We start from the raw sequence: 20,406 nt of genomic DNA on the forward strand, positions 1-20,406 counted from the left end.
TACCTCACCGCGTGGGTATAGCAAGTTTGCAGATATCTTCGCACAAGCCTAGCAAATAGAAGGAGGCGAGGGCAAGTTCTGTGTACACTACAGAAACGCTTCCACGGCCACCTGTGAGCAAAAGTGAGTTTATCTGCAATTCTCCTTGGCACAATGGCACAATAGGCTGAACTGCTGGCTAATTGGCATGCACTCATGATAAACCGTGCAGGGTGCTTTTTTTATTTATTTTTTCTCCTAGCAGCCAAAATTGAGTGAGCTCTCCTTGGACTGCATCGATGGCGTAGTTGCAGACATGCGTGCTTGAAGGAATGTGGGAGAGGCACGATGACTAAACTGAGCCAAATGCTCAAATCTGGAAAAAATCTATTCGTGTTTTGCCCACTTCGTAAAGTTTAGTGGCGCCACATTTAACAAATATTGGACCTGACACAAAGCAGCTTGATATTTTTTTGCACAGATGGTGCCACCAGCAAAAAAACGCCTGCGAGATTCATTATTTTTTGTTAATTTTTTGTTTCAAGCACTGCTTAGTAAAACTAGTGTGTGCTAGTAGTTACAAGACGTTCTATGGCTCTACTAATGTGCAACGCTTGCTGTGAATTAGCATGTAGAAGAAAAAGAATGTCAATTTGCACGGACCTGAACAGCAGAAAAATTAGCTGCATTCACCGCTCCCTTGTAGATTCCTTTATCAACATAAGACAATTTTCGCTTCATAGAATCACACAGAAGAGCTTGCTTTTTGATTATTGAAAATTTCAGTTTCAGCTTGAATAGTTTTGCATATTCTTTGTTAACGCGCAACCAAGTATAGCCATAACTTGCCAATTTGAAGTAATAACTCATGTGTCTAGAACTGAGTATGACCGTTTGAAGTTTCTTTTTCTTATTATTCATGGCCATGTTAAAATTGATAAAGATGACTATTTTCACTTCTCTCCTAGTAACTACTTTCGTCATCGCCACAGTATGTATATCCCTCCTCCAATTACTCGCAATGATTGTTTTAAATACAGCTTCTTTCCGAGAGCAATAAAACAATGGAATCTATTATCAGACTCAATAGTAAGGACGTCATCTTTACGCGATTTTCTTGAAAATGTCAAAAGCACATGTGTACGCATACCATAACTTGGCCTAATGGTTATACTGTACACCTGGGTATTGTATTACAAGCTGTATTTGCCATGGTGCTACTATCAGTGCATTCCCCAAAATGTACTTTTTCTTTGTATTTTTTTTTATCGTGTAAATATATTTTTGCTTGTATTGTGACCTACCACTCCTGTAATAGCCCAAAGTTGGGCTGACAGCATCAATAAATGAAATGAACTGTTCATCAGAGCAGAAAACAACTTCACATACATGATAAGTGCACTGTAGCACAGAAAACCATTAAATACTGTTGTTCTGCGTTGAAAAGGAAAAAAAAGATATTCATTCATAAACTTTTGTTGTTCTGCCCATTTTTATTAGCTCCTATATAAATTTCTAATTGTTTACTCATAATACCTCTTCATAGAAACATTGTATACCATTTCATTTAAGGTACAGCGAACTTCATTATGTTACGTTGAACAGTTTCGCAGAAACGCAGTACGAAGGAGGCCAGTACAGCAAAAATACCATTTCTTGCTCACACTGTTTTGACTACCACCAGGTAACGCTTCAGGCTAGGCGATAATACTAGGTGTCATTGGAAAGCGCAGAAAGTAAGCTTTCTAATGCAATGTAATTCACATCTATTCAATGAGCGAAGAAAGCGCAGTGCATCCATAAGCAATGACTAAAATGTAGAGCATGAGCCACCGGAGTGGGACCGTCACCTTAAAGCCTGAAAGCCGCTTTTAGAAATGCAGGTGATCCTGGCAGCAAAACAATGCACTGTAGTTGTTGCAAAATTGTCCGCCTTTTTAACACTGTCAAGGAATGGGGTGGCCAATCGGGCATTGCGCCGACAATATTCAGATGCCAATAATAGCAGTTGACCCCTGCGTAAAACTGTGCACACACAGAACTACTGGGTCGTCCCATCTGGCGTCCATTTCAATGCCAATCTACTTGTACCACAGCCTTGGTGTATCCACTGCGAGTGTTATATGAAACATACCCATAGCGTTACAGGGAAGTTTCATGACCAGAAAACAACTATTGAAAGACAGTACTAAAACTTAGGTTTCCAGAACGTAGATAAAAGCTCTGCCAATTGTGTCTGCAGTGTCATCATATCACACAATGACACCTTCAGCAACATGACACAGTTTCCATTGTTTCAGCAATGAAAATGTTACCTCAATGTGTTCACAAAACCTTGAAGTTGCCTTTCGAAGGACAGCACTTACACGTCTTTTTCATTTTTGTGTTATCTAGTGTTTCAGAATTTCTGTGCCCCATTCCATCAGCTTGCCCATTATAGATGTGCATAGGGGCACAAAGGCTGCTCTAGTCCCTTTGTAGACCGTGGTGGGGAATCACAGCTATCTGCTGACTTTTCACAAAGCATTCACTTTCAGGTAGAGTGGAAAGTCATGGCTAGATTCCCGTTTGAGGAATTGTTTCTGTACATTGGCATCACCTAAGCTGCATTTGTTTTCACCTGCATCATCTTCTGTTGGAACCCGTGCACTAGGTCAAGATCTTTCCTTTGTGCTGTATGATGAAAAACCATTACCAATTCATACAGGCACATCTGCCAACTCATGCCAAATGCTAGACTACAGCCAGTAGAAAATCAGTTTATCTAAACAACACCAGGGATGGAAACGGCCATGGAAGCTTTGTAGTAGCTCTGGGAGCAGCGAATTTTGCACATTGGAGCAGGTTTGGAGCATGAATTGTCCATTTTGGAGCAGTAAACACACATTTTAGAGCAGCTTGGTAAACACCAATGTGAGTGAAATACAGGCATACAAAGAAAAGGTGTTCTTTACTTGACTTCGCAGAATACTATTAGCTTACGGGGATTATCTCCAATATAATAACGGCAGGTTTCAGGAACAGGCAGGTTTCAGGAAGGGATACTCTACAATGGATCACATCCATATCATATATCAGGTAATCGAGAAATCTGCAGAGTACAATCAGCCTCTCTCTATCGCTTTGATAGATTACGAAAAGGCATTCGATTCAGTTTAGATACCAGCAGTCAGAGGCATTGCGTAATCAAGGAGTACAGGTCGCTTATGTAAATACCTTGGAAAATATCTACGGAGATTCCACAGCCACCTTAATTCTACACAAGTAGGAAGATACCTATAACGAAAGGGGTCAGACAAGGAGACACAATCTCTCCAATGCTATTCACTGCGTGCTTGGAAGAAGTATTCAAGCTATTAAACTGGGAAGGCTTAGGAGTAAGGGTTGACGGTGAATATCTCGGCAACCTTCTGTTTGCTGATGACAATGTTCTATTCAGCAACACTGCGGACTATTTACAACAAATGATTAAGAACCTTAACAGGGGGAGTGTAAGAGTGGGGTTGAAGATTAATAAGCAGAAGACAAAGATGATGATGAATAACCGGGCAGGAGAACAGGTGTTCAGCATCGCCAGTCAGCCTCTAGAGTCTGTGAAGGAGACTGTTTACCTAGGCCAATTAACCACAGGGAACCCAGATCATGAGAAGGAAATTCATAGAATAAAAATGGGCTGGATCGCATACGACAGACACTGTGAGCTCCTGACTGGAAGCTTACCGTTACCATTGAAAAGGCAGGTATACAATATGTGCATTTTACCGGTGCTGACATATGGCGCAGAGACTTGGAGACTGACAAACAAGCTTGAGAGCAAGTTAAGGACCGCGCAAAGAGCGATGGAATGAAGAATGCTAGGCATAACTTTAAGACAGAGAAAGAAAGCGGTTTGGATCAGAGAACCAAATGGGTATTAGACAATATTCTAATAAACATCAAGAGAAAAATATGGCGCTGGGCAGGTCATATAATGCGCAGATTAGATAACCGTTGGACCATTAGGGTGCAGAATGGGTACCAAGAGAATAGGAGTGCAGTAGAGGACGGCAGAAGACTAGGTGGTGCGACGAAATGAAGAAATTTGCAGATGCTAGTTGGAATCAGTTGGCGCAGGATAGAGGTAATTGGAGATCGCAAAGAGAGGCCTTCATCCTGCAGTGGGCATAAAATAGGCTGATTATTATTATTATTATTATTATTATTATTATTATTATTATTAGGTTACGGCAGATCAGTTCTGCGAAGCCTGCAAGGTGAGCAAAATTGATGAGAGCGAAAAGTTGTCATCCACGACTGTAGCATGAAGCTACAAGGAAACTCATACAGGTTTCTCAGAAAGCACCATAACATTACATACCGGATATGCAACTAAATGTTGCCAAGACAAAATAACCAAGAGCTTTCCGTGAACAGAACGCACTCTACGCTCATAGGCTTGTGTTATGCTAGATTAGTGTTTTTTTTTTTCACAATGGACAAGAAACTAATATTCAATTTGAATAAACTAACATTTATTACCTAATAAGGTGCCAATGCAAAAATTGTGCAACACATCCGAAATGAGTGATAACATATATAGCAACCTAGGTCTTGTGTGATTTTTCCTTCTGAAAAAAAAAAAAAAAAAGTTCCTGCGAGCGTTTTCCAATCCATGTGACGCCTCCTCGCACCTGTAACATAAGTGGTCTCAGACATAAACGTCGTCATCAGTGCATTGTGTGTAACGGTTCACAAAGCAAACTTTCACAAGATTGCGCTACTTCACATGTAATAGTGACCGAAGATGTGCGCCAAAAACTGCTGATGCGGTGAGAAAAAGGTGCAGCCGCTCGTTCTGAGTGCCACTGTTTGACGATGTTTGCGTAAAGATTAATGCAAACATTGGTGCACAGAAGCGTTGTCATGGTTACAGCACTTCTTTTTTCTGTTTTTTTTTTAAATTTATTTCATAGGTTTTCTTTCTCATTAAAGACAGCCTTTGCGAATTTTAGGTTGCTTTAAATGCTGTTATCGATAATTTGTCAGCGCCATCCACAACTTTTTCATTGACTTCTCATCGATAAGCTAAATTTATAAATTCAGTTAATTAAACGTATTCATGCACAATGAACGAGAAATATCCAAAGTGACTACCATGTACAACACCCATCAAGGTGCAGTGAATGCTTTTCACACAGTGTCCACTGATAAATTTAATTCTTGGCGACCTTCAGTAAAGATAGCAGAACACTGCAGAATAAATGTAAGTCATTGCGCGTCTGCCAGTATTTCACATCGATTGCCGAGAAAAAGCTCCAAGATATTTTTGAAAACAGCAAAGGGATAAAAAATGTTCACTGGCATTCGAATCTGTGTCGTCGGCCAATATTTTGAATAAGCTCGATTATTCTGGCTTATTCGTGGTTTTGCCACAGGCGCCATAAAGCCATTGTAAAATGGCAACTGATATTCCTTGCCCCGAACGATGGTTTATTAAAAATTTTGACTCGATCTGTGCAAGTCGCGTTGTGAACATCGTTGCCGCAATGCAATTTCAGACATTTGCATTTAATTATGACCACAAGTTGGCTGCTGAGGTTGACTGAATATGAAACATTACAATGTTGGCTTTCATTCTGCAGCAGCAAGGGCCTGATATTGTGTGGTGTGTGGCCAGACATAAAATAGTGTAGCCTGAATGCAAATTCAAGTGACAACTGCGGTTGCCATTGGATATTTCCGACCAAGAAGTTTCATGAAAGCAAGCAGGCCTTTGTCAATGTGCCGCACTATGGTCTCGGTAACTGGACGTGGTGTACATGCGAAATATATTAAGGTGAAGGCCTTAAGTGGCTCACTACAATGGCTCATACCTGAAAAAAGTGGCCTCTAGTCTAGTGAAGCAAAAAATATCATCAGGAATGGCTCAAACCCCCGTAAGCTAGCAAACATGCAATTCCTGAATATGGATGAAGAAACGAAAGAGAGAACGAAAGAAGATTTAAGTAGTGCATTAGAAATGCGTGCTCGCATGTCTCGTTGAAGAGGTCAACCTACAGCCCCTGCGATTTCATAACTTAATGCCTTACCACGAGTGCAGCAGGCATTCGCCTTCACATGTTACAGGAGTGTAACATGCTTCCGAACTTTTTAGAACGTCACACACATGACGTTCGCTCATTAATCCACGCAGATGTACCAGTAGGGCGCAATACTGAGTGCTAAAAGTACAAAACTGATAAGCTACACAGTGAGCAGACTGTATGACCTTATTCATTTAGCGTGGCTTTGCTTCCCGACCGCCCCATGAAATGAGCGTCAGCTCAAATAATCTTTAGCTGGCCCACATATATCCAAATGCATAAAACTTTTATAAAGCATCCGTAATGCATCATCTAGCACAAAACAGTTTTCATTTTTCTTGTGGCCTACATACAATTACCTATGCTACCAAACACACCCACACTCCAATGATGTAGATGCTGAAACAAATTGCTTGGGCTTGGATTGCAGAGCTAAGTTCCAGCCAAAGCATGTCTATGGGCTGTGTGGTTGCCATTGAACAAGCAATTTTGCTAAATTTGCCAACTTCACTCGAAATTAGCGTTTTGGTGCAGGTTGGCACAAGATCACGCAATTGGTGCAGCATTTCCATCCCTGAATACATTTTGTTCCCTGAATTCTCAAAAAAAAAAAGTACAATGACACGGTGCAGCCACATACCAAAAGTGTTAACCTCTATAAAATATTGAAGCTGTCATATAAATGCACAAGACAACTGCACTACCAAGTGGTAATGGGAAATTCCGAAGATAACATATGAAGCAGGTCCCACTCCATTGGAGATCACCTTACGAAATGGCACGCTTTCAGAATGCAGTTCGACTTTGCAGCCATATTTTGGTAATCATTATTGCCATAAGAGATTCAAGAAGACGCAGCTATGTTCTAACCTTGATTAAATGTGCTAACTCTGGCGCTGCTTAAGATACTTATTTTTACCAAGGTAATGCACACGGAGATGGTAATTTTGCAGGCAGTCAAGAGGTTAAGGTGAGTGTCTCTCCCATGCAAAACATACGCCAAACTGTTGGAGAATCGCCGGCGGTGGTGGTGAGGAACAGGGGCGCCCCCCTTCAATGGGCCACGGCTGCAGAAAAGATGAGCAGATGAAATTTTCAATTAGCGTATGTTTCCACTTGCAATTCAGATGCCCTGCATGTGATCAATGAGAATGCTCTTTCAGCAACAAGGCCATACACAATACAATTTCATGCTGAGTAGCAGTAACCTTGAAATGGCATTGTATGAAGCAGACTTGCACCTTGCGCAATATAAAGAGAAAAACCTGGATGCCACGTTAACATGCCCTGCTAAGCACTAGACTGAAAGGAATATCTACAAATTCTGGAGTGTTTATTCCATGCATAGCAATGTTATTTTCAACATTGTCCATGTATGTGCCTCATATTTTTAGTAGAATCTAGGTACATACAGTCGAACCTACTTATAACAATACCGCTTTTAACAATATATCAGTTATAACAATGAAAAGCTGCCGCTTTGTTAACTTTTGCATTTCTTTTAATGGGGAAATAACCCGCTTACTACAATCTCCCCATGCCACATTATCGAATATAACAATGAAGTCTGGCTGCTGGGTGTCCGTGTGGAAAGGTAATGGAATGCGAAATCTTTGAAAAGAAAAAAGAAAAAGTGAAATGCAAGCCGCTGCTCGATCGCTTGCCACCCCATATACCGCCCTGCGCTTCTCTCCATGAGAGATGCACGCCAACCTTGTGCATATGTCTTCCGTCGCCCTTTCACCCCTCCGAAAACGAATGGGCTGCACCCATAGCTCTGTGCCGTGCCACCCTCTGAAACACGAATGGACGGCACCGCGTCAACTGCGCTTTCGGTGCTGCTCCCAGATTTCCCGCTTGGCCCTCACAGTTGGTCCTTTATTCTGCTATGACCCTCATTTTGTGCAATTCTGCTAACGGGTTAAATTGTTCGTGCTTGTCTTTGTTCGTTGCGTCAAAGTCGTTCCTGGCCACATCGTTTTTCAGCTTCGTTTGACTCGCCACTGAAACGGAAGATGGCTGATCCACCCACTGATAATCGGCAATGCATGATGTTGCCGGTGAAAAGAAAGTGCACTGCTATAGATTTGGAAACGAAGTGCTGTTAACCAATGAGGCAATCATCACGAACGTGCTACCATCGGATAGCGACAGCGACGGCCATGACGGCAGTGCTGACATGGCAGGGCAGGCTGCCTCAACATTGTCCCCGCGGGAGGTCCTGTAGATGATTTAGTCCCTCATGGGCTTGTTTTCGCGAAGGACTTTCTGCTTCGCTACCTGGAGCACCTGGATGCCTCGGAGAAGGATGTCGGCAAGCTAAGCGTAAAGCAAGCACAGCTGACAGACATGCAGTTTTCTCGTGCAAGCAGTGGGAAGTATAGGGCAAGATGCTTGTCGTGATCACATCCCAGTGTTTCTTCTGAATTTCTCAAGCTGAAATGCTGCCGCAGCAACCTTCCCACATTTCTAAAAGGCGCCTCTTGGGGTCACCAAAGCGATGCCTCGGTGGAGCTCTATGTCACTTGCCGCCTGTGACCCCTCTTCAGTTGTTATAGCAATGGCATACTTGAACGCCGACAGTCGCGGCTTGTTAACAACATGCGATCGGAGCAGGCAGGAAGCAGAGTTAAACGATTAAACGAGTCAACACACTCAGAAGCTGGATGGAAGAAGGTGATGGGAAGAACTGGCCTTCGCGCCATTATAATTTTCTCGAATCAGCTACGCCACCCCTCCCTTTTTTTTTTCATGCAGCCCAGTTATAATATCAGTTATAACAATAAAACTTTCATGGCACTTGAATATCGTTAAAAGTCGGTTCGTCTGTACATATCAAGGCATCTAATAAACATTGCAATTGATTCCTGCACACCATGCTGAGAGTAGAGTGAAGAGCCGGAATAATGAACCAATTCTGACTTTTCTTCTTTTCATGTGGCAGTGATATGAGCGCTACTCCAAGCCTATGCTATTAGCAGGATCAGCTGGTTGTGAGCGGAGGCTACCAAAGGAATCTCCCTATGGCAGCTCTATTCACTTTCCAGTTCACAGAACCTTTAGCTTGTTAAACAAGTCTCTGCTACATCTTGTTTAAACATTACACAGAATCATTTCTAAGTATAACTTTGTAGAAAGAAGTCACCTTGCTTTTACAAGTTTTGAAAAACATGAATTATATTTGAATCCAAATCCATGACACCACTCTGCATACATCATAATGTATACATGCTGGCAAGCATGCAACTTTGGCCGATGTTGTAGCGGCTGACACATCTTGCTTCCCTTTGTCATAATGGCATGGGTTCAATCTTCAAAAGGACCAGAAAGTTTACTATTCTCTGCAGAAAGATGAATGCGTGACTTGTGTTATACTTTGGAATCTTAATGGACTAGCTTTTGCTGGACTGTGGATTTCACTTCTGAAACCATGCACAATGTTGCAAAGAAATAATGAAATTCTACATAACATCAATTATGGATGATTTATAAACCTCAATGCAGGGCAAGCAATGATGGAAGTGGCCTCCTAGTAGGTGGTCTCCTAGTTGAAAGGTGCATCGTGTTTACCCACATAATCATCGCAAGTTTCGTGGCCCCTTAATATTTTTTTTTAGACATTTATCGCTGTCACTTTTGGTCGGTAAGATGTCAGAATGTGTATGCGCATTCCTAGCTGCCAGTTTGGAGCCTCAATTGTCCATATTGAAGGAGCTTAGGAAACCTCAAGATGAGTGAATTACAGGCAGATGAAGAAGTAGTATTGTTTATTTGACTTTGAAAAGCACTATTAATTTACGGCAAATCTGGCCCCATATTATGAAACGTTCACCTTCCACAAAACTATCGCCTTGGCCACGCCTCCACCAATGGCACACGTTTATTGGCGGTTTTACCAAAACCGGAGAATAAACAGCGCCACCTATAGTTCCGGCCTACATCATTTTAACGTCATGGTGTCGATGGACGCTATCGACATATATTGAATAAACGAACACGTCTTTTGGCATCTTTTGGCATTCGGTTGGTGGCGGAGTGCAGTAGAGATAAGATAGGTGGTAGTTTATAGTAGCCTTTTTGGTGGCGTCTTACGCGCAGTTGTTTCACGATGATATTTGTTGATTAATTTAAAATAAAATGTTTTACATTTCCTTATTCAATTTATTTTACCTAAATCGTCCGTAACCGACCGTAGTCAGTGCACAGAACCCGTACTGCTGTCACTACACTCGAAAACCACACACTCGAGCTGCTCTTCACTCGCACGGTGCGCTCACTCATGCGATGTGAAGCGTTCGACAGCACGTGTTGGTAGTGCACACTGACGTCACGGGTAAGCAGCCGCTTGATTTATTGAACGTGACTATCGCGGTGGCGAAATCATAGTGGAAGGCAAACGTTTCGAAATACGGCCCCAGTTCTGCACAAGACCGCAAGGTTGAGGAAGGTTCATGAAAGGCGCAAATCGTCATCCACACAACTGTAGCACGAAAGTACAAAGGAAATTAGTAAACATTCTTTTGAAACCCTTATTAAGTTACATACTGGATGCGCCAACTAAATTTGGCCAAAATAAAAAAATAACCAAGAGGTTCACGCAAACAGCACCCACTGTGTGTATTGTTAATGCTTGTTGAGTTTTCTTTCTTTTTCTTTTTTTGGTTGTACACAAGCAACTAATAAACTTACTTAGCTAACTTAATTATTCAATGAAATGCCAATGCAAAGGTTGTGGAGGATGTCGAGAAATGACCGTTAAGAGCATATAAAGCAACCTATAGACCCGTGTGTTGTCCTTTTGTCCAGACAATAAAAGCCTGTGATTTTAGAAACATTCCATGTGACAATGCGGTTACGGTTGCCATTGGATATTTATGGCCGAGAAATTTCACAAAAGCCAGCAGGTCATTTGGAATTGAATGTGTGGTTTAGTGGCGCAAGGGCCAGATATGGCCAAAGAGCGCCAAGACGGCGTTAGTGATTTCGCGGCGGAATGATGAGTTCTGTGACGAAGATGAGACTTGGCTGTAAAGTGGCCTAAAAATAGTCATTGTAAAGTGCGTAAAATATACGTGCTATAAAATTATGGCGATGACTAATGACGAATACTATGAACATTAAAATCCATCGTAAAAGAATGACGCAGAATAGAAAATATATGCGATGGTAAAATTACTTGGAGCACTGCTGCCTCGCCAGAGCCCTTGAAACACAAGGGCCTAGAGGCATGTGCTATACCAAAAAGCTATCACAGCGGCATCCTCTGAAGAGAGGACCCGCTACGAACATGTGGGGCTAAAAACATGCAGGACAACATCTTTCAGGAAGCTTAGGACTGCGTTGGTATCGAATAAAGGTTCTGGCCGAGTAGCATTACGGGATGTAGGGGGATGTTCTGCCGGTATGCTAGGGAAAAATGTTTCCTTCTTTCAGATTCGGCTGCCAGACACTCCAGGAGGACCCTCCCCGCATCTACCGCAGCTTGGAGGATCATTTTCAGTGAGTAAGAAGTTATGCATGCCAAATGTGTGTCCTATTCTGAGGCGACAGAATAGGACATTTGTTCGCCGTGATTTTGTTACGGAGGGCCAAGAACGTAACTGTGGCTTTATCACGTGCAGTTTGTTATTTACTTCTGCGTCCCACATACGTTGCCAGTGGTTTCGCAGTTTCCTTCTTAGGAAAGGCTTCAGGTCTGTGACAGGGACCGAAGCAGTAGGATTAACTGCATGCAATGAAATTGATGTGGCCATCTGGTCCGCTAGAATGTTACCCTCGATGCCCCTATGTCCAGGCACCCAGCATATAATCACATGTTGGTTAGATATATATGCTTTACAAAGGACGGAGTAGAGTTCATTAATTACCGGATTTTTGTGGTTACAGAAAGACATCAAGGCCTTCACAACACTAAGGGAGTCCGTATATATAACTGATTTCTGGAGTTTTGATTTATTTATAAGCTTTACGACCGACAGCAGTGCGTAGGCTTCAGCCGTAAAGATACTAGTTTCTGGTTGCAGTACATCGGCTTCCGAGAAGGATGGACCGACAGCTGCATAGGACACCCCGTCGTGTGACTTCGAAGCGTCTGTGTAGAACTCTGTGCAGGAGTATTTGTGCTGGAGTTCCCGGAAATGCACTTGGATTTCAATCTCTGGAGCGTGTTTTCTAACTTGCATGAAAGATATACCGCATTGTATCAGCTGCCACTCCCAAGGAGGTAGCAGCTTGGCTGGATGCATGGGCGAAGCTCGAGGAGTGGAACATGCATTTCATGACTAAGCTTCCTCACACGCAGTGAGAAAGGCTGTCTTACGGAGGGACGATTATGAAAGAGTGTAGCATATGTCACCTCGTTAACGGTATTATAACACGGATGTTGAGGATTAGAGAGGACTTTCAGAAAATATGTTTGGCTGATGTATGTTCTCTGGATATGAAGTGACCACTCATTTGATTCTGCATATAAACTTTCAACGGGACTTGTCCTGAAAGCGCCCGTGGCTCAGCGGATGCCTAGATGGTGAACAGGGTTAGCAGTTGGCACTCGGGATGGCAGAATGATAGATCACGGCACCATAATCTAATCATGAACGAATCAGGCTCTTATAGAGATTAATTAAGCACTTCCTGTCACTACCCCACGTAGTCTGGGATAGAAGTTTCATTATGTTCATTGTTTTTAGACATTTTCCTTTAAGATGTTTAATGTGGGGGACGAAAGTGAGTCTGTAGTCCAGTATAACACCTAGAAATTTGTGCTCTTTGTTTACGGGTATTTGTTGCCCACCCAGTTTTAAGCAAGGATCTGGGATCATTCCTCTCTTTCTTGTAAAAAGAATGCAAGAGCTTTTGTTAGGATTGATCTTAAATCCATTCTTGTCTGCACACATCGACACTTTGTTCAGGCCATGCTGTACCTGTCTCTTGCACACTGCGAGGTTACAGGATTTGAAAGCTATTTGAATGTCATCCACGTAGACAGAGTAAAAGATGGCCGGCGGTAATAAAGCACGAAGCGTGTTCATCTTCACGATAAAGAGCTTGCAGCTGAGCACGCCTCCTTGGGGTACACCCGTTTCTTGCGTAAAAGGACGTGAAAGTACATTGCCGACCTTTACCCAGAAGGTACGATTGGACAGATAGCTTTCTATTAGGTTAAACATATTACCATGGATGCCTATATCTAACAAGTTTCTCAGGATTCCGTAGCGCCACGCTGTGTCGTATGCATTCTCCATATCGAGGAATATGGATAGGAAAAACTGTTTGTGCACAAATGCGTCACGGATGTTTGCTTCAATACGTATAAGGTGATCAGTTGTGGAGCGCCCTTCTCAGAAGCCGCACTGATAAGGATCAAGCATTTTGCTCTGTTCAAGGAAATGAATGAGTCGCCGATTTATCATTTTTTCAAACACCTTACAAATGCAACTTGTGAGGGCTATCGGGCGGTAACTTGCCCCTGTGGAAGGGTCTTTGCCTTGTTTCAAAACAGGGACCGCAATGGCTTCCTTCCATGCGGTTGGAAGGTACCCTGCATCCCAGATGGTGTTGAAAAGTGTGCGTAGTGTAACTTGCATGTCATTGTGCAAGTTTTTGAGCATTTCATACATGATTCAATCAGATCCTGGTGCGGAGCTCTCGCATGCGCTCAAGGCAGCTCTCAATTCGGCAATACTAAAAGGACGGTTGTAAGGCTCATTCTCTCGACATTTTCTTGTTAATGGCTTATGTTCTTCTATTTATATTTCAGGAAGGCTTGCGAATAATGCTTTTAACTTGGTACGCTCTCAAAGTGCTCCCCAAGTGAGTCTGCCTGATCTTGCAGTGTATCGCCCTGTGTATTTACCAGAGGGAGTGAATATGTTTGTTGCCCTCTAATTCTATTCACCCTGTTCCAGACTTCGGCCTCATCTCTAAACGAGTTAATACTCGATAAATACTTCTGCCAGCTTTCTCTTCTGGCCTGTCGGCGGGTTCTCCTACCTTGGGACCTTACTTGTTTAAAGTTGACAAGATTCTCTGCAGTGGGCGAAGCGCGTAGCGACCCCCACGCTTTGTTTTGATTCCTACGTGCGATTCTGCATTCATCGTTCCACCACGGGACATGCCGTTTGCATGCTGAGCCACTTACTTCACGTATGCATTTAGATGCGGCATCTATTATGAAGGCTGTGAAGTACTCCACAGCAGCATCGATTTCTAAAGAAGACATGTCATCCCACGATATACTAGTTAAGTTTTGGAATTTCTCCCAGTCTGCTGTGTCAATCTTCCACCTAGGAGCCTGTGGTGGATATTCGTTTTCTTTGTGTTCTTAATAGTATGGGGAAGTGGTCGCTTCCGTAAGGATTGTTCGTAACTTCCCATTCGAGTTCAGGCACTATGGACGGGGAAACTATGCTCAGATCAACTGAAGAAAAGGTGTTGTTTGCAAGACAGTAATTTGTGGGTTTCTTCTTATTCAGAAGGCATGCACCAGAGGAAAAAAGGAACTGTTCAACAAGACGACCTCGCACATCTATACGAGAGTCGCCCCACAGGGAGCTGTGCACATTGAAATCGCCAAGAACATAAGGTTCTGGCAATTGATCTATAAAGGATTGGAATTCATGTTTCGTTAATTTGTAATGTGGGGGTATGTAAAGAGAGCTAATGGTGATGAGTCTGTTTAGGAGAACAGCTCGAACCGCCACTGCTTCGAGAGGCGTTTGTAGCTGTAAAAGTTGACACGCAATGCTCTTATGAATAGCAATGGCGACACCGCCCGATGATGCGACAGCATCATCGCGATCTTTGCAAGAAGTTATATACTGTCGGAGAAAGTCTGTGTATTTGGATTTTAAGTGCGTTTCTTGTAAACACAGCACTTTTGGATTGTGTTTTTGGATGAGTTCCTGCACATCATCAAGGTTTCTAAGAAGACCTCTGACGTTCCATTGAATTATTTGTGTATCCATATTGGAAGTCAATAGGTGCTGTGTGTACAGAAACAGAAGTGTTAATTAGAGGTTTCAGAGATTAGATTCCAGAGGTCTTTCGAGGCTCTGTAATAAGGGTTTTGGCTTTTCTGGAGCGTTCGAGGGAGCCTCGCCGCTCCTTAGGCGCTTGGCGCGCCGTAGGGATAGGTGTAGTGTCCATTGCCTCTTGTGAGGTGCCGGACACGTGCTCTTGTGAGCGAGAAGTTACCAGGGAAGGTCCCGCCTTAGAGGGCAAGACCCCTGCGCCCACTAGCCCGGAAGTCGATGGGGCTCCCTGGGGGATTTGGCTGCGCCGGCCGTTTCCAGCACTGGAAGGGACCTGGGAGGTTGAGGCAGCCTCGGATGCGCCCATCTTCGGGGTCGATGGTCCCTTCTCCTCGGTTGACGGAGCAGCGCTAGCTGCAACCACCGCGGGGGCAGATGGCGTAAATGCCGACTCACTGCTTGTGGGTTGGACAGCTGCCGGAGGTCGTTGTGACGCTGCCCCCTGACGCGCCACATCGGCAAAGGTTTTCTTTGGCAGCTAGGATACCCGCCTGCGTGCCTCCTTGAAACTTATGTTTTCCTTTACTTTAACTGTTACGATTTCCTTTTCTCTTTTCCAAGACGAGCACAACTGCGAGTATGCAGCATGCTCGCCATCACAATTAACACAATGTGGAGTCTTCTGGCACGTTTCGGAGGAATGTTCATTGTCACTGCACGTGGCACAAGTCAGCTGGCCTCGACAGTTCTGTGAACTGTGGCCGAAACGTTGGCACTTAAAGCATCTGAGAGGATTGGGAACGTGTGGCCGAACACTAAGTTTGATATAACTGGCCTCGATGGACTTGGGAAGGACACTTGAGCTGAAGGTGAGTATCAGGTGTTTCGTCTTGATCTCTTTTCCATCTCGCCTCATCTTAATTCGTTTAACATTGATAACATTCTGGTCACTGAAGCCCTCCAAGAGTTCAGCCTCAGTGAGCTCCATCAAGTCATCGTCAGATACAACACCACGGGTGGTGTTCATAGTGCGGTGCGGGGTTATAATTATTTGGGTTTCCCCAAATGACACTAGTTTTGACAATTTTTCATGTTTTTGATCGCGGAGCTCCAAGAGGAGATCACCGTTTACCATCCTCGACGCCTTATAACCAAGAGCAAAGACTTCAGTCAATGACTAGGAAACAAGGAAGGGTCAGATAGTTCTTACTGGTTTATCTGGTTTTGCAGAGCGGATGACATGGAAACGCGGGAAGGATTCTTTTTGGCGGCCAATAAATTGGAAGACTTCATCGGTGCGCCCTCTTTTCTGAGGGCGATCAAGTAGTGGAGGGAAGGAAGGAAATTGTGAGTGCCAAAAGACAATTGGTCCCCGCTTTATAAATGCTGCATAATTCATGCACTCCCTAAACATTGTTTCAAAAACTTCAATCTCGTCACTGGCCCTGGCAACAAGTTTGAAAATGTCCTTATACGTTGAAAAATAGACATTTAAAAACAGTACTGACTTTTATCGTTAAAGACGGAATTTCTAAAAAATAAGTGTTTTTTTTAGATTAAATAGAAAACACCGCCTCCCAGGTGTATATAGAGAAAAAGGGAAATATACATCACGGGGATGGCAATTTGGTTAAGAGATGTCTATTATTTCACTAGTGGACTAAAAAAGAAACAGTTTGTATAGTTTATCTAGCCTCCTACCTGCCCTGCACCCGCCCCCAGCCATTGTGACCCCCCCCTTCATTCGATGCCTGGGGAAACACCTGTTTGGATCTTGGACGCCATGGTTGACCATGCATAGTGCCTACAGCCATCAACAGAAGGTAACCAAAAATTAAGCACTGAAGTGTCAAAAGATACAAATACTCTTTCTCTCCGAGTAAAAGAAGTCCTGAAGTGTCAAAAGATATAAATACCCTTTCTTTCCGAGACAAAGAAGTCCCAGTTTAGTTCAAACAGCAAAGCATTGATAAGGGATAGCAAAGTATTAGACTACTACACATAGTAAGGTTCATAGTTTTATCAGCCCTACAAATTACAGTATGAATGAATGTGTATTGTTTAGTGGCGGAAGGACCAGGTATGGCCAAGGATGCCATGCCAGTGTAAGTGGCTCACAATGGAGTGATGGATTCTGAGATGTAGATGAGACACGGCTGTAAAGGGGCCTGAAAATAGTTGCTATACAGTGCGTAAAAACTACATGCAATAAGATTATGGCAATGACTAATGAAGTCTACTAAGATCATGATAAATGCAATGCAAAAGAATGATTTGATGAACAAAATATGTCAGATACAAAATTGGCAAGAAGCACTACTGCCTAAACAGAGCGTTTGAAACACAAGGGCCTGGAGGTACGTACATGCTATACAAAACTACTGTTGCAGTGGAACCTTCAGGAGAGAGGACGCGCTGCGAATTTATAGGGCTAATAACATGTAAGACAGGATAGTTTCTGAAACCTAGGGCTGCTTTCAGGTTAAAATGGTGCTTCACTAAGAAACATAATGGGATGGAGAGGGACATGAAAGCGGTATGCTAGAAGAAAATGTTTCTTTTTCTCTGTTTCAGCTTCCTGACACTCAAGGAGGACGTGGAGGATGGTCAGCCTCTCGCCATATCTACCACAGGATGGTGGTGCACCACCAGTTGGTAAAAAAGTGTGTGCATTATCATCATCATCATCATCATCATCTGATTTTACGTCCACTGCAGGACGAAGGCCTCTCCCTACGATTTCCTATTACCCCTGTCCTGCACCAACCGATTCCAACTAGCACCCGCAAATTTCCTAATTTTGTCGCACCACCTAGTCTTCTGTAGTCCTCTAGGGCGCTTTCTTTCTCTTGGTACCCATTCTGTCACCCTAATGGTCCAACGGTTATCTAATCTGCGCATTACATGACTTTCCCAGCGCCATTTTTTTCTCTTAGTGTCAATTAAAATATCGTCTATACCAGTTTGTTCTCTGATCTAAACCACTCTCTTTCTGTCTCTTAAAATTTATGCCTAGCATTCTTGATTTCATATGTGCGCCATATGTGTGTCCTATTCTGAGATGAAAGAATAGGACATCAGCTCGGCGTGTTTTCGTTGTGGAGCACCAGAAACCTAACTGTGGCTTAATCAAGTGAACCTTATTATTTAGAACTGAGGTTGAACAGCGTGAATAAGGCAAGGACACGAGGAAACAAATACCACATACCACATTTGTTTCAGCATTCCACAAGCGTTGACAGTGGTTTTGCAGCTTCTTTTGCAAAATATGTTACAAATCTGTTGCAGGGATGACAGCTGTAAGATTAGTAGCGTGCTATGTAACTGATGTGGCCATTGGTCTGTTAGCATATTACCCTCTATGCCTCTATAGCCAGGCACCCAGCACATAATGACATGCTGGTTAGATATATATGCTCTGCACAAAATAGAATAGAGATCAATGAGTACAGGATTTTTGTGCTTGTAGAGTGACTTCACAACTTTCACAATGCTTTGGGAGTCTGTAAATATGATTGCTTTTTGAAGTTTTGATTTCCTCATATGCTTCACTGCCATCAATAGTGCATAGGCGTCAGTTGTGAAGATACTCATTTATGGGTGCAATATACCGCATCCTGAGAAGGATGGACCGACGGCAGCATAAGACACCGATGGCAGCATAAGACACCCTGGTGATTTAAAAGAGTCTATGGAAATCTCTGTCAATGAGTACTTAGAGCACGAGTACTTAGACTGAAGTTCCAGGAAGTGCATTTTAATATGTGCCTCTGGCGCATGTTTAGTGACCTTTACAAATGATTTGTCACATTCTATAAGTTGCCACTGCCACTATGGCAACAGTTTCGCGGGAGCCCTAAGACAATATTCAAGCACAGGAACACTCATTTCCTCATTAAAGTTACTTACAAGCAAATGGAATGGCTTTCTCAATGCAAGTCAGTTATGGAAGAATGTGGCAGCAGTCATATCGTTTATGATTGAATAAAAAGGATGTTTTTTGTTCATGTGTACTTTCAGAAAACTTGTAAAACTAGTATAAGATTGCTGCTTATGAAGTGACCACCGATTCGACTCTGCGTAGAGGTTCTGGATCGGACTTGTTCTGAAACCATCGGCCACGAGACTGATACACAGATGGTGAATGGAGTTGAGGATTTTTAGTGCATTTGGAGTTGTGGAATCATAAATTAGAGCTCCATAATCAAGGCATGAGCAGACAAGACTGTTACATAAGTTGAGGAGGCACTTTCAATCACTGCCCCATGCTGTGCACCGGCAAAAGTTTTAAAAGGTTCATTGTCTTCAGGCATTTTGTCCTCAGATGCTTCAGATGACAGATGCGAGTTTAGAATCTAAAATGTTTCCTAGAAACGTATGCTCACTGCTCACAGAGAGCGCATCTCCATTGATTTCAATACTTCGGATTGGTGTTATGCCTCTCTTGTTTGTAAAGGGTACGCAAGTACATACCATACAAAACCATTTTTATGTACCGCAAGTACCGCAAAACCATTTTTATCTGCTCATTTGGATGATCTGTTTATGCCAAGCTGCACTTGCAATATTACATGACTTAAAACTAATCTGTATGTCTTCTACGTACACAGAATAGAACATAGTATGGGAAATAGCCATTCACAAAAAATTCATTTTCACAATGGAGAGTGTACAACTAAGAACACTGCCATGAGGAACACCAGTCTCTTGGGTAAAGACCTGGGCAAGGCATGGCCCAACTTTACACGTAAGGTATGGTTTCACAGGTATCTCTATTGTATTTAGCATGTTGCCACCTACACCCATAGCAGAAAGATCTCTAAAAATGCCGTAGCGCTATGTTGTGTCATATGCTTTTGCAAATCAAGAAATACCGAAAGAAAGAACTGCTTGTGCATGAAGGCACCTCTAATGTACGCTTCAATGTGGACAAGGTGGTCCATTGTCGACCTCCCTACTCTGAAGTGACAATGATGAGGATCTAGTACTTTATTGTTTACTAAAAAATGGATTAGGCACCAGTTCACTTTTTCATAGAGCTTGCACAGACAACTTCTCAGCGCTATTGGTCTCTAACTGCTTGCTAAAGCCAAGTCCGTGCCTTGTTTAAGTATTGGAATTACAATTGCTTCTTTCCAAGCAGACTGAATGTACACAGCTGTGCACATGGCATTAAAGAGAGAGAGGAGTACAGGGTGACTATCAAGTTGGCATTTCCAAATTCCCCGAGTTTTCCAGGTTTTCCCTGAGTACCTTTGCAAAATTCCTTGAGTGACACAGATATTTTTTTACTTCAGGACAGGCTGACACCACGTCGCCCGATGCTGCCACTTTCAAGTAAACATGCTAAAAAATAAAAAAAATTTACTTAATCCAGTTTAAATAGAAAGGAG

At 42.9% G+C, this 20,406-nt stretch overlaps 1 protein-coding gene across 5 annotated transcripts in view; it reads right to left on the reverse strand.

Moving 5' to 3' along the window:
- Patr-1 (Protein associated with topo II related - 1) overlaps positions 1-20,406 on the reverse strand; it is a 265,261-nt gene that overhangs the window by 189,710 nt on the left and 55,145 nt on the right. For 4 of the 5 annotated variants that reach the window (XM_075673867.1, XM_075673866.1, XM_075673864.1 and 1 more), the window contains exon 5: positions 7,040-7,108. The exons of the other annotated variant lie outside the window; for it this stretch is intronic. In XM_075673867.1, coding sequence (XP_075529982.1) covers positions 7,040-7,108 — 69 coding nt within the window. The remainder of the gene's footprint in view (positions 1-7,039; positions 7,109-20,406) is intronic. 5 annotated transcript variants of the gene reach the window in all.

The sequence above is a fragment of the Dermacentor variabilis genome, chromosome 11 (assembly GCF_050947875.1).
Source record: "Dermacentor variabilis isolate Ectoservices chromosome 11, ASM5094787v1, whole genome shotgun sequence".
NCBI classification, from domain to species: domain Eukaryota; kingdom Metazoa; phylum Arthropoda; class Arachnida; order Ixodida; family Ixodidae; genus Dermacentor; species Dermacentor variabilis.